This window comes from Syngnathus typhle, linkage group LG12 (assembly GCF_033458585.1).
Source record: "Syngnathus typhle isolate RoL2023-S1 ecotype Sweden linkage group LG12, RoL_Styp_1.0, whole genome shotgun sequence".
In the NCBI taxonomy this organism is placed as follows: domain Eukaryota; kingdom Metazoa; phylum Chordata; class Actinopteri; order Syngnathiformes; family Syngnathidae; genus Syngnathus; species Syngnathus typhle.
The window spans coordinates 5,842,661-5,856,950 of NC_083749.1; the positions used below are offsets into that span (position 1 = coordinate 5,842,661).

General features: G+C 44.7%; 1 protein-coding gene across 3 annotated transcripts in view; it reads left to right on the top strand.

The window, feature by feature from the left end:
- nnt (nicotinamide nucleotide transhydrogenase) overlaps positions 1-14,290 on the top strand; it is a 59,468-nt gene that overhangs the window by 6,112 nt on the left and 39,066 nt on the right. For 2 of the 3 annotated variants that reach the window (XR_009716320.1, XM_061292695.1), the window contains exons 12-21: positions 292-402; positions 1,159-1,304; positions 1,488-1,683; positions 2,023-2,256; positions 2,664-2,824; positions 3,653-3,832; positions 4,031-4,190; positions 5,784-5,865; positions 6,963-7,081; positions 7,269-7,384. Coding sequence is in view for 2 of the 3 variants with exons in the window: in XM_061292695.1 (XP_061148679.1) it covers positions 292-402; positions 1,159-1,304; positions 1,488-1,683; positions 2,023-2,256; positions 2,664-2,824; positions 3,653-3,832; positions 4,031-4,190; positions 5,784-5,865; positions 6,963-7,081; positions 7,269-7,384 (1,505 nt within the window). In the remaining variant the exon portion in view is untranslated. Of the gene's footprint in view, positions 1-291; positions 403-1,158; positions 1,305-1,487; positions 1,684-2,022; positions 2,257-2,663; positions 2,825-3,652; positions 3,833-4,030; positions 4,191-5,783; positions 5,866-6,962; positions 7,082-7,268; positions 7,385-8,758; positions 10,541-14,290 lie in introns of those variants that run through there. The other variant, XM_061292696.1, reaches the window with a different exon arrangement.

A 14,290-nucleotide genomic window follows, 5' to 3' on the forward strand; every position in this document is an offset into this window, starting at 1 on the left:
ACTAGAAGAAAAATTCTTAGGCCAACTGTTGAAGCCAGTTACCGGCTGAAGTCCTTTTGAATGCAGATTACTCTGTGTGGGTTTTATTTTAGTGCCTGTTAGTCATTATTGGACTGATCTTATCGAGGCTTCCTGAGCCCAACGCACAGACAGATTTCCTGTAATCTCCAAATCTGGGAAAGGAAAGTTGAAGAATGGAAAGTGTCTGTTTGTCTGCTGCTGTTGTTGTTATTGTTTTTTTTTAATATTGTTGAATAGCTGGCCTAATATTCCAAATGTCCTTCTGTGCAGGTCTTACGGCCGTGGGTGGCCTGTCCCTAATGGGAGGTGGTTACGCCCCATCAAGCACTGCAGAGACACTGGCCGTGCTCGCCGCCTTCATCTCCTCAGTCAACATAGCTGGTGAGTCCCTTCCTGCCTCACACACACACACACACACACACGTACATCTACACAAACTCACGCCGCCAGTTAAAGCAACCGCCGGCCAATAAAACATCAGCGTAGGTAGTTAGGTGGTTGATCGACAGATTTAATATAAATTGTACAATAATATTCCTCTAAACTAGCTTTCTTGTATAGCCACCTGTTCTGCCTGTTTTTCCATTCCAACAACAAATTGTTCCTGGCATGGTCACAATACTCGTCACTAATAATCCTTTAGTTTTCCTCTTGGGGGTGAACTGTGGCTTTATTTTAATTGTCCCTGTAAGTTCCATCCAGACACATCTCACTGTGGTGACGCTACTGCCCCTGTCGCAGGCAATTGTGAACAAAACGTGATGGTCATGAGACAGCATGGTATGACAGGTCGTGATGGACGTGGATTGGAAGCATTCGCCACGGCAGTCACGGCGCGGTTGAGAAGCCTCGACTGTCGTAGTAAAGTAGCGAGGCGCGTTCAACTGAACCTGACAGTACATAATAGGGCACAGCTTTTTATTTTTTATTTTTAAAGCTAAGCCATGTGTCCCATACTTGTAACACTTAATGTTGAATAGGAACCTGGAAGTAAAAAAAAAAAATCTCCATGTTTTGATGCAAAACTAGTCAAGCTGCCCGTCATCTGCGTTTCATCTTCAGAAAGACGTCAGAACATGACAAAGTTGAGCGAACCCATTCTGGCATGCTCGGTAAACATTGTGTGTCTTGACCTAGGTGGTTTCCTGGTGACTCAGAAGATGTTGGACATGTTCAAGCGTCCCACCGATCCCCCGGAGCACAACTACCTCTATCTGCTCCCGGGCGGTTTGTTTGTGGGCGGATACGCCGCAGCGCTGCACTCGGGATACAACATTGAGCAGGTGGGCAATTTTCATCTGGGAACGTGCCGGAATAATTTGCCGCGTCCATCACTGGCATGTAAAAGTTAGGTAATCATCCTTTTTATGTGGACTTTGTTTGTCCAGATGTTGAGCAGAATCGTCCATGCAAAACAGATTTTTTTTTTTTTTTTTAATGTATTATATGTCTCCTCCTCTCACCAGATGATGTACTTGGGCTCCGGAATGTGCTGCGTCGGCGCCTTGGCGGGTCTCTCCAATCAGTCCACAGCCCGTCTGGGCAACGCCTTGGGGATTATGGGAGTGACCGGGGGCATCGTCGCCACCCTGGGCGCGCTCAAGCCGAGTCCCGAGCTCCTGGCGCAGATGAGCGCCGCCATGGCCGTCGGCGGCACCGCCGGTGAGTCTGCGGTGTCTCGTTTTGGACTTGCGTTTGTTGTCGGCTTGGATCGATTAAGAAGCAGGTGTGTGGCGTGCGGGTGAGCCCTGTGATCATCAAACAAGTGTCTGTGTCTCATTTGCGGCCAAACACAAGGAGGAGGAGGAGGGGGGGGATGTTCAGCTTGTCAAAATTATGCATTAGCTTTCACTTACATTAGCCATCGTTTAATCGAAATGGTAATCGTTCCAGTAACAAAGCCAGACTAAACAGCCCGCATCGGCTTCCCAGCAGCTCTCCGTCATGACGTCTGCATCTCTATCTCCGCGTGTGTTGAATCAGTTGTTCTTTCCTCCGCAGGGCTGACCATCGCTAAGCGAATCCAGATTACCGACCTGCCCCAGCTGGTGGCCGCCTTCCACAGTCTGGTGGGCTTGGCCGCCGTACTCACCTGCGTGGCCGAATACATGGTGGAGTACCCGCACTTTGCCACAGACCCCGCGGCCAATCTCACCAAGATCGTGGCCTACCTGGGCACCTTCATCGGCGGGGTCACTTTCAGCGGCTCTTTGGTGGCTTACGGCAAACTGCAAGGTTTGAATAAGTTCATACTCGGAGATGGACACTTGACTAAATATGTGTCATGACACACAAAAAAAACAAGGATAGTTTGCTGATCTCTTAACTGCGAGGCAGATGTTGATCTAAGTTTTCTGTTGATGTAGGATTCGCCCTGTTTGGTTTGTGTTTATGGAGTAAACTAATTAGCGCTGAAATATTTGCACCATCTCCTGCTTGCTGCCAAATAATAAAATCCATTTATGCCTCGCTACTCTCAGGACGTCAACACATTGCCTCTTTAAATTGGAGGCAAGCCTGCGCAAATATGACACGGTTGCCAAAATTCTTGATTAGAAGAAAAAAAGTGAACTGAAATGATTGATTATTGCTATCCCGAGATCAAAAGTTTGATTTTCCATCCTCATTCTCTCATTACGCAGGTATGCTGAACAGCGCCCCCTTGATTCTCCCCGCCCGCCACGCCCTCAACGCTTCTCTGATGGCCGGCAGCATCGGGGGGATGATCCCCTACATGCTGGACCCCAGCTACGTCACAGGCATCACCTGCCTGGGCTCCGTCTCGGCTCTGTCGGCCATCATGGTACGTGCGTACGTCTCCGGAGCGCACAACGGAGCATTCATTTTTACGGCCACGTGTCATCGCGCGCGGATCGGAATCTGTTAACGTTGACGGACGGCGCGTGTTAGAAGGTTGATTTCGTGTTTCCATCAGGAAGGGGGCGAAGGGAAGCCAGTCAATAAGCGGCCTGTTGCACCGGCATCGGTAGCTGCCCAGAAATCTGTTAATAGTCTGGCAAGCATCGTGGCAAAAAAGAGTCGACTTTGTGCGACTGCCAGCCTCCCGCTTGCACTTGACTTTAATTATATTGGGCTTCACCACTATAAAGTCACGCTTAACCTTTGGAAAATTTTCCCCAGGAGTCGACTCGGCTGGAGTTGACTTTAAACTTTTAGCAGCAGAATGTTGAACACCTTTTTGACCTGTGGAGTTTTTTTCTTTTTTCTTTGTCATCATATTACTAAAAACCCGTTAACGTTTCGAGTGAACTGAAGTAACGATAGCACATCGAGGTCTTCTAATAAGCAGCAGATGCTTTTGGGAGCGTTTCAGCTTTGTTCTCCTCGCTACCTTAAAATCGATTATTATTAGCGGAGAAGGCGAAACATATTTCACTCATTAAAGACGTTCCATTGGCAGACTAGCAAACGAGCACTTAGACAATCCACACATCTGCCGATGGATTTATTAGGGCCTCCATAGAGAGCTTAGCTAAATATCATATCAGGTGGATATTAAATGTCTTATCTCTAATCAGGGTCTTATCATCTCGTGTATCATCTTTTCAGTGATTTCATTTTTATTTTATTTTCTTAAATCACCGGACCTACTCTTCTGTTTCCCCTCCAGGGAGTAACCTTAACGGCGGCCATCGGGGGTGCCGACATGCCGGTGGTGATCACCGTGCTGAACAGCTACTCGGGATGGGCCTTGTGCGCCGAGGGTTTCCTGCTCAATAACAATCTCCTGACCATCGTCGGAGCCCTCATCGGATCTTCCGGTGCAATTCTGTCGTACATCATGTGTGTGGTAAGTCGATGACGCGACAGTAGAGTTTGGAATTTGCTTGTTGTTCCTTCCGCGTCCACCAGGAGGGACTCTAATGTTACCATAGCGGCCATGTTGTTGATGAGCTCAACCTCACGTGTGTGCTTTCTCACACTCGCCATAAATAAAGTTGACCCAAGATGAGGCGATCATTTTGATGAAAGCAATTCTGCCCGTCAGGCAATGAACCGCTCGCTGGCCAACGTGATCTTGGGAGGCTACGGCACGTCTTCCACAGGCACCGGGAAGCCCATGGAGATCACGGGGACGCACACCGAGGTCAACATTGATCAGACTGTGGAGATGATTAAAGAGGCCCAGAGCATTATTATCACTCCAGGTAACACACACATACAAGTCGAAAAACATGGCACTTTGCCAGTCACTGCCCCCCCCCCCTTTCAGGGTTTGCAAAGTGTGTGTTCTGTTTATTTAACCCTTTGTTGACCCGTGTTACATCACCGTTTTGCTAGGGTAATTGACAAGGTTGCCCCCCCCCCCCCCATTGCACACTTACCCTGCCAGGAACAGACATTCTTAGACCCTTGTGTGGTCGTGTCTGATAAAATCTGCAATGCAGTGCGTGCTAATTAATTTTGTGCTAAATTTTATGTGTATATGATATTGCAAATATTTGACTTTTCTGTTACTAATGGATGACTACAATGATCATATCAGACAGCCTGACCAAAAAGGAGCCAGAATAACGTTGGACGGAGTGGGGGGAAAAAAAATTGTTTTGATTTGTTTTTATCCGTCTTTTCAGCAAATAAAAAAAAAAAAAGGGATTCCAGGGAATATTTGTAAAAGTCAAAACATGAGAATTTAGAAGAATCATAACAAAGCCTGTCAAAGATAAGATACTTGGACTGTCACATTAGTTTGAGGTCATTGAGGCTGTCAGTAAAAAGTTTTATTGATGCTTTTGGGCGTTCAGCTGTTGACCTCTATTCTGCTGCAATGCAAAATATCCAGACTTTACGATTGCTGATGTCATAATAGCCATAACGCCGCGGAATCAAACGGCTGATTATTTTCTCTGCTGCAGTAATCAGCAGTCTACTGCCGAGTGCTGCCTTATTTAGCCCGTCCTCATGTTTCAACTTAACCAATCGTAGCGCACCGTCACCTCACCTGATTGACATCTGGGAAAACCCTAAGAAATTTCTCAATAAACGTGATTTGCATGCTTTGTCTGGCCCATCTCCCTCAGGTTTATTTTCCTCCAAAATACAGAATGTTGGAAGCAAAGAGAGGACAATAATTTACTTTTTTTCTCCCCCCTTGTGTTGGGAACTCTCGACTTTAATCATCCCGTCCGAAAAAGGTTTCCGATTGGTTGTTGCGATAAGATTTCCAAACACCACTAAAGCGTCTGCTATGTGCGTGTTTGTGTATTTTTTATGGCTTGATAAAGAGCAATTTAATATATTTTTGTTTTCATGTTTAGACTTTCCACAAATGGAATCCCTGTTTCGTAGCGATTGTCATCGACACCCACGTCACTCACCAGTCCAGGCCGCATTTTAACGACACTAAGCCTTCAAACATTTATTGGCGATTTGGCAACATACGATCAGGGGCGGTGACGTTCTTTTGAAGCTGGCAAGGTTACCGGCCGCCCATTTTCTTTTCAAGTGTACCTGCTTGGACGCTTTGCTCTCCCAACCGCATTAGCACGTTCTGCGGGATCGTAAAAGGCAGTCACAGCGGGTTGTCGGCGAGCGCTTGGAGGGGCTGTGAGGGTCAGCTGCAGGACTCCACTTCAAAAATGTTCCTGTGGTTTTACTACTTAGCTAAAACAGTTTGGACTCCACTAACTGCCAATCTTGCTGTTGCTATAAATAGACCCGCCTCTTGTCGGAATCATTACTATCAAAGTTTTAGGAACAGCTAACGACTTGAAATGAATAATACTCACTCTTTCTCGTAGGTTATGGTCTTTGTGCTGCCAAGGCTCAGTACCCCATCGCAGAATTGGTGAAGAATCTCAAAGATGCTGGCAAGGACGTTCGGTAAGTTCCACATCTCGAGCCGCACCCCGGTAACCTTCTCCCAAGTTAACATTCTTCGCTAGCGCTGTAGTTGTTGGCTTCTCCTCACATACACCCGCCCGTGTTGTGCTCACCAACATAAACTCCGTTCAAATCAAACGTTGAACAAACAAGCTCGAGTAATTGTGTGCAAAAATGGACGGCGTGCTTTTGAATGAATTCCAGTCAAATGCCAAGTCTTGCGAATGATGGCAAAGAACTCAAAGGGGGACGGGGCGGATGGAGTGAGTTGACCAAAAAACACAAGAAGGATGAATAAGGATATGGAAGCACGTGGAATTGATCCCGCCTCCGTTGTTTGATGGCGGTGGCGGCAGCTGCTGCTCGCGAACTTCTTGGAGCATTTGTACTTGATTAGAGAGAAAGTGGCCGGTCAGAGTTCAAGAGAAGGAAAGAAAAAGCTCTTGACTTTGCTCCGTATTCTAATTTTTAATGACCGTAATCCCTTTTAATCGGCGTCGCGTTGTACAATTGGAGGTTTACTCTGGCGTCCAAAGTGTCGTTTTCAATCCCCCGCCGCCGCTAATACGTCCCAGATGCTGCGGCCCGGCCCGCCTGCACTCCGCTCCTGCCTAAAATCACCAAACTAATATGAGTTAATCCCAATACAAACGCCGGCTGGTGTTACACCACACGGATGCTTTATTCTTGTTGTTGGGGAAATCATTTTGTATTCTCTGGCTGGATTTGTAAATTGTCAATTTGTTTTGTCTCTCACACCAAGCCTTGGCGTGGTGGTTTTGTAATTCATTCCAGTCTCGGGCAGGTCTGCAATAGTCTCTTTAATGTTGCCAAGGGTGATGTTCAAGTTGTAATGTAAGAAAAGTATTGTTGAGTTATAGAGATAGGTTGAATTTCCAAAAATGTGAGCCAATCTGAGGGAGCCAAAATTCTTGACATGTCGGGGATCAAATACAAAAAAATTCACATAATGTTTTTTAAACACATTTTTGACTGCTATTCTGCCATTTTACACATGGGTTTGTTTCTTCTCTTTTTTTTTTTTTTTTTAAAGTTTTTGGTGATTTAAAAATTTTAATTACAAGATGTTTCTCCAGGTTCGGTATCCACCCCGTCGCCGGCCGTATGCCCGGTCAGCTCAACGTGTTGTTGGCTGAAGCCGGCGTCCCTTACGACATTGTCCTGGAGATGGAGGAAATCAATGAAGACTTCCCTGGTAAGTTGAGGCGGGCCGAGATTTGAATTCCAAACCTTTGGAGAACCACTGAAATTATTACCCAAATTTTGTTCCAAGGCAGTCGCCCAAAAGAAATTCCTGCAAAGGGCGTAGTACCTTCCATGTCGAATCATATGTTGGCCCATTCCTATTGGCTAGTACTTTAATTCACCGCGTGTCATTCCAGAGACCGACTTGGTCCTAGTGATCGGCGCCAATGATACTGTAAACTCCGCCGCCCAGGAAGACCCCAACTCCATCATCGCCGGCATGCCCGTGCTGGAGGTCTGGAAGGCCAAGCAGGTAAGACACATCTGGCACACGTGCGCGCTCCGTCGTAACATTCGAGGGCCCCCAAATAGATAAAAGAGCAACAGACGTGTTCATGTTGCAAGAAAGAAGATGTTTAAAGCTCCAGGTGCGGTCCCATCCTGATCCTATTAGGGGTGACTGCGTCCCTGTGGAATGGCACCGCTCCGAAATCTGGGATTGATGCTCTTTGCCCACAGCAGCCTTTCCCAAAAAAAACTTAAAAGATAACCCAATTTGCTGAGCATGTGAATAAGCATGGGCCCATTAACCGGTTAACATCGGCGTCTCAAAACTTGTATAACTTTGCATGAGCCTTACAAGCTGTTTGTTGACTTTGCCTGTTGTGATTTATATGACTCCTCTTAATCAGTGAGCTATATTATGTTAGGTTACGAATTTTAGTTATTGATCTTAAATCAACATTGTAATATAGTAGGATTTTCAAAGGTTTAATTAATCATTTAATGGAATTACTAAGTCTCATCTACAGTATGTGTTGTGTATCTTTAAGTGAATGATGTTTGCATGTTAGCATCTGCTGCACGCTCCTTCTGAGTCTTGTAATTTTGTGTTGCCCTCGCTTCACTCAAGCAGCGATTTATCTAAAGCTTGCTTATAACTAAATAAATTTTGGGCCGCAATGCAAAACAAACAAAAAAAATCCACCTAACAATGACAGCGCAAAAAAAAGGATAGTCATTGTAAAACCATAATTCTGTCCTAAACTAATGACCGCCTGCCTCCAACACAGAGAAAGAAAAGGAGGCTGTCCATACACACAGATGGGGCAACATGAGCATGCACTGTTTAGGGAAGCGCTTTTAAACAGTCGGTCGGCAAAGTGAAGCAAGAATAAGCCATTTCGGAGAATAAACTTCCCTGAACTTTTCCGCTCAAAACAGCAACAAAGTGTGTTTTTGGCACAGACGGGATTAAATTATCACCTAAAATGAAACCGGCAGGAGAGAAATCATGCAGCAGATGTGAGCAAGTCCTTGAGCGGGAAGGGCTTTGCAATTAGCATACAAAGCATGCAGCCCTACCTTGACTCAAGAGCTCAATCCAGTGCTCGTAACTCAAATCACGTCTGCCTTTTTTTTTGCCATGCCTTCCTAACTTTCAGCAAATTTTCCATCTTTAGAAATTATTCAGTATTGTGCATGATGGATGGATGGATGGATCAATACTGAACGATAGATGAATATCTTTGTCTTGTGAGTCAAATTTTCGCTCGTTAGCAAAAAAAAAAATCAACCAATGGAGCGAGGAGCCTCTGTAAATTCTCCTGCGCCGTTGTGACATCCCCCTTCGTCAATGGCCGACGGCGCTTACCGTCTTGACGGTGTCCGCTCCCGTTTACCGTAGGTGGTGGTGATGAAACGCTCGCTGGGCGTGGGCTACGCCGCCGTGGACAACCCCATCTTCTACAAGCCTAACACGGCCATGTTGCTGGGCGACGCCAAGAAGACGTGCGACGCCCTGCAGGGCAAGGTCCGTGAGGCTCACTGAGCTGCTGTCTCCGTCAAAGTACAATCACGCAAAAAAGGGAACCACATCGAGACCCGGCGGCATTGCGTCATCTTTGCGCCAGTCCCGTCAACACTCTACAATAAGACAAATGGCAGCGTTTAGCGTTCATATGATATTGGTGTCGTGTTTTTTTTTAGCATTTAGATGAAGGAAGGGTCTGCCCTACACATAGAGGAGATCCCTATTGTGGAAGAGTATGTTACATGTTTGAAATCACACTTTTTAGTAAATAGATAAATAATTAGTGTTTTTTTTCCCCCATCAATAACCAATATGATTTTTTTGTTTTTTCTGACAATCTATTTTTAGCATTTAGTTTTGTTACCAGCGGGAAAAACAAGCAATACGATCAAAACCGTTTTCTACAATCTTTTCTTTTACAGGTTTATACCGTGTTGAAAAACCTTTACGGAAGCCACGGTCGCTTCTTGAATTATGATTTGGGCCTCGTAGTGGACCTTAAAAAAAAACACATCTGTATCTGTATTCATGATAATCTGGACAACCAACATGAGATGTATTTACGCCTTAGATAAACATGAAAAATGTGGGGAATAGCTTTTTAATGGACAATGATGAGATGTTGCGTCCAGATATTTCAGCGCACACGTGTGGGGAAGCTGTATCTGTTTCCAACAAATGGGTAATCTGGCGTTTGTGTCATTGCCTCACAGCCAGATTGTTGAACAGTCCCCATTTGGTTGCAATTCATGCCACATCAAAGCCCTTATTTTGACCTGTTAGTCTGATTTTACACTGCAGGTCCAAGTGATAAATTTATTTAATCTTCCTATTAAGATGAATCGTACATAAACGTTGGAAACAAACCGTTATTAAAGATTAAATCGGAAAAAATATTGAACTTCAAAGTGAAATATAACTGAACTGTACTTGGGCAGTGATTCTTTTATCTGCCACTAGGGGAAGTGCTACACTTTGGAAGCGGCTGATTCAGTGCAATTTATTTTTCCTAATTGCAAGCAAAAAAAAAATAAATCTAATTTCTAACGTAAACCATGCAGTGTAAATCCAGCCTTATTCAAATTCGTACCATCACAATTAACATCAAGTACATCCGAGTCAAACGGTTGTACAGTGTATAGCGCTTGACATTATTTTTCCTGGTTCGAGGAACAACAAGACTTTTGTAGATGACCTGCTGATGTGTACTAACCCCTGGGACCCTTCCACCATTTTGACCACCATGTTTCTTTCTACCTCTTCACACAGACACACATGACCAATAACGTTTCATATTGATTCATTTCCATATTGATTTTATGTAACCTTCCTCATCTTTAGTGTGTCGATGAACCATCAAACCTCAGTTTGCCGCTGTCTAGTCGAGTTGTTGCTAATATCCAGTGTGCTAACTCAATATTAAAAGGTCGTTGCCCAAACCTAAACCTGATCAATTTATCGAGGCCATTTCCAATGTACATTCTCTGTCACCCAAAACGGAAAGTATTTTTGTAACGTGACATTTGTCAAGCACAGCTATTTGGATTAGAAGCGTGAATGCACCATAATAGGAAAATGTACTGTGAATGTTCTTTTCCGCTTTTGTTTATCATATGGAGCATCATCCCTAATAAATAAACTTGTAATTAAAATAGACTGTATTTTGTCTGTTGTTTTTTCGTGTCATGACTACTATCTGATGATAATTTCCAATTTAGTTTCATATAGCGCCAAGTATGTGTTGTGTGTGACATAAAAGCATCGCATGAGTGAGCCATGGGGGTTGCGTTACTACCCGAGATGTAAATCCGCATTTGTGTGACATGTCCCCCTCTAAGCGCCACTTGGCTCGCCATTCATCATTGCAAAGCCGTCTGGGGCCGCTCGGGTTAGGGCGGGTGCCCACAGAGATGAGACGATACTATGATGAATGCATGCGTGTGCCATGAGGGCGGCTTCATTCCGTAACAAGTAGCACTCAGACAGGCTCTTATCTCCTCTGTGGGTACGCAACTTCTGAAGGGAAGCTGTCACTCGCCACAGTGAGGGTGAGATCCTGGGATAAGCTTTGAAACATTTTGGTCAAAAGGTTTGACATTGTGTGTAGCATCATACAATGCTTAAAGGTCTGGTGGTGTCGGTGTTAATGGCGAAGCTTCATAGTGTGATAACAGCAGAGGTGACAGCCTCCTGTTGCCACTCTGCCACTATTTATCCTCGAGTCTGAAGGATCGCCCGCATACCTCTGCCACAATAAGCCTCCATGCTCCACTCTGGCCTGGAGCTTCGCGTGCACTTTGATGAGCATGCAAATTACGTACTTGCGGGGAGAGTGTGTTTTGGTGAGCAAAAGCGTTTGATCATCACTATGGCTTTATAGATAGTTACAGTATTTTGTCTTCATGGTCGCCCCATTAAAATGCACCATGGATGGGTCGAGATTATTTGGTCTTGTTAAAATATAACCCAAATGGTTTAAATAATTGAATTGAATGGAATAGACGAACATTTCATTGGTCATTTGGTTTTGCAGCAGCAGAGTGGACAGCAGTAAAAAAAAAAATAGCATACATGTGGCAGTGCCGTTACCCTTTAAGCAATTGTGCCATAACACATAAACCATATAAAAATAAAAATAAATCTCTCAAGCATATATTCTTTATCCCTCGCAAAGAACTGTTAATATTACTGCTGTATTGAGAAGGATAGCAAGAGAGGAGCTGAGTCTGTCTTACTGTCCCCAGGTGGCCAATCTGTGCACACCAGGTGAGCAGCACAATGTACATTGAAGTGCGACAGAAACTAATCTCAAAATATATTATCGACTGCTAATTTTCCTAATAAAATGGTCAGTGGGGCTGGAACATATGAATCAAATTTCTCTTCATTTCGCTTCTGTCTCACACTGTGTTCTAGTCCCACTCGAGACAAACATTTTGTCCTCGAATGAAGTACTAACAATCCTGGAAGTAATGACAACAAGTAGTACACAGCAACACTACGCTGAATGTTTGACACGTTTTAAACAAATGCAGCGCAGACAAGACGCCACAACGCAACATGTTCCATTTATACACGTTATCAGCGCGAGTGTGTACATGAAGTAATCCTTGTTGAAAGGTGTGCAGATGAAATCGTGTTTTTAGTTTGCTTTGTTGACAGGGAATGCCTCCTCCCGCTTAGATCAAGTAGATTAACCCTGTGTTTCTGAGTGTGTCATAATCAAGCCCAAGAATGAAACGTCTCCAAAGTGTTTTTTTTGGGGGGGTGGGGGGTCAGGGGGGAGACATCTGTTCCACATGTCTTCCAACAAATGGTCAGTGTAAACATGAGCTATAAGCTGTATCTGCTACTTTAATGACTTGCAGCGAGGCCATGTGACAACCACACGTCCCCCAGGGGCGAGTGTAGTAAACATGTGCAACTATGCTTTAAACTCGCGTAACTAGCAGAAGGTGCATCGTGCTCGGCTGTCACGCCAGGGGAAGGTGGGGCGGGGTCAGAGTCGTGGGTTTCTTTGCGCTCGGAAACCATTTGGTGCGTGGTAAGATTGTCAGCAGCGTTGTGTGGCGGTAACATAATAGATTAGTATTTGTTGTTGCATAAATGTGTTAATTGAGACACATCGTGGGAAAAAAACACATTTTTTTTTTTAGTTCATTGCGATCCTTTGCTCCCGTTTTGTAGTTACTGTGGACCCCATTGTAATTCCATTGCTAACCAAAACAGCAGCACGTAATGGCCACTCCATAAATTAATAAAATTGTTTGTACAAATAAAGACCTCCCACCGCCTTGAGTGACTAAAAATAATTATCAAAAAGGTTCATTTTGCTGTTATGACCAATTTGACCAAATGAGGTAATCCTGGGAATTTCCACAAAAGCCTTTTTCTTTGGTTCCTAAAAATGTGTTGGGAATCCAGATAAGTCCTGAAATCCAAAGCCCTTTTAATGCTTGAAAGAAGAGGCCGCCTTTCCTTTCCCGAGCTCCTCCTAAAAGCTCCCACAGTCATTGCACTTTCCGAAAGACATTTGCACTATGACAGCCAGAGATAAATGTCAACGCAACCTGGCCGGCGAGCAACACAAATGACCTTTTTACTGTTCAATTTCATCGCCGCTTAAGGCCGGCTAATGTAAACATTGCGGCGGTGAGTCTTTTAAGCTGCTTTTATTGTCCAGCTGCTCCTCAACCTCTGGATGTAAATTGTTGAGAGATGAAGATGGAAGGAGGAGAGATAAATGAAAGAAGCGAGGCTGCTTAATGTAGAGGCGACGGGCCGACATGTGTCGCTATGAGCCTTTTAGTCTCTCTAAAACAGAGGCAATACACTTTTAGGGAAACAAAATGTTTATTGAAAGATCTTCCAGGGCCACTTAGCAAGAGTTTGTTATTGTCCTTTGGTCAAACTAGAGATGAGGCTGAAAGAGTCAAGAAAGTGCAGCTGGGTGAATAACGGAAGACACCCGTTGCCACTTGCTCTTCCAATATCTCTTCATCTAAATAATATTTGGATTAAACCGGTTAATAATAATCCAAAGACACAAATTCTTGTTCGTACAGTTCGAACTGCAAAGTACAGTCGGCTCGAATGTTTGTAGGCCGCAACTCAATGTGTGGGGCCTCGAAAAACCATTGTGTCCCCCCCCACCCCCCTTTAGTCTAAACCAGTCTAGGCTCCAAGACCATAACCACACAATCCTCCACCATAGAGAACACCCCGTGCTCTGTTGCAATGAAAAACCACTGTGTTCAATTTCATAAAAAAAAAAAACATTTTAGCAGGGGAAAAAAAAAAAAAAAAAAGACACAACTTTAACAGCCCTTGTGTCGGGAAATGAAAAGAAGTTATGGAAAGGATGTTAGCGGGGCCGTCAATGGGAGTCGGGTATCGGCCGGATGACCTCTTTGGTGTCGAGGGGGCCTCATCGGCGGCGCACAAAAGACTTGAGTGACAATGAAAGAGGCAATGAAAGAGAGATGGAGTTTCAGAGCCCAGGCGGAAGAAAGGAAAACATCATATCTCTTCCAGCGCTATTCTCCATCTGTCTCGCTCACTTTCTGTCTCTTGCTCGGTGTTTGTCAAACTACAAAGGCGGAAACACCTGAGCCGTCCATTTATGTCATGGAAGGAATGCGTCTTGTGAATGTGTGTGTGGGCAGGTGTATGTTGGCGTCTGGAGAGCTGCGCCGGCCGCTGTGAGAGAAACGGCAGCAAAGTACGTACCCCGATAGCCAGTCCTTGAATGCACCGCAGCTGTACACTATGGTGGTATATTTACAGCCTGTGTTGACATCTGATGAAACATGACAGGAAATCATGTGTTGGGATGCTCATGTTTGTTTTTCACTCATGGATAAAGACAAGCCTCAAAAATGCACTTTGTAGTTACTGGCCAATGAA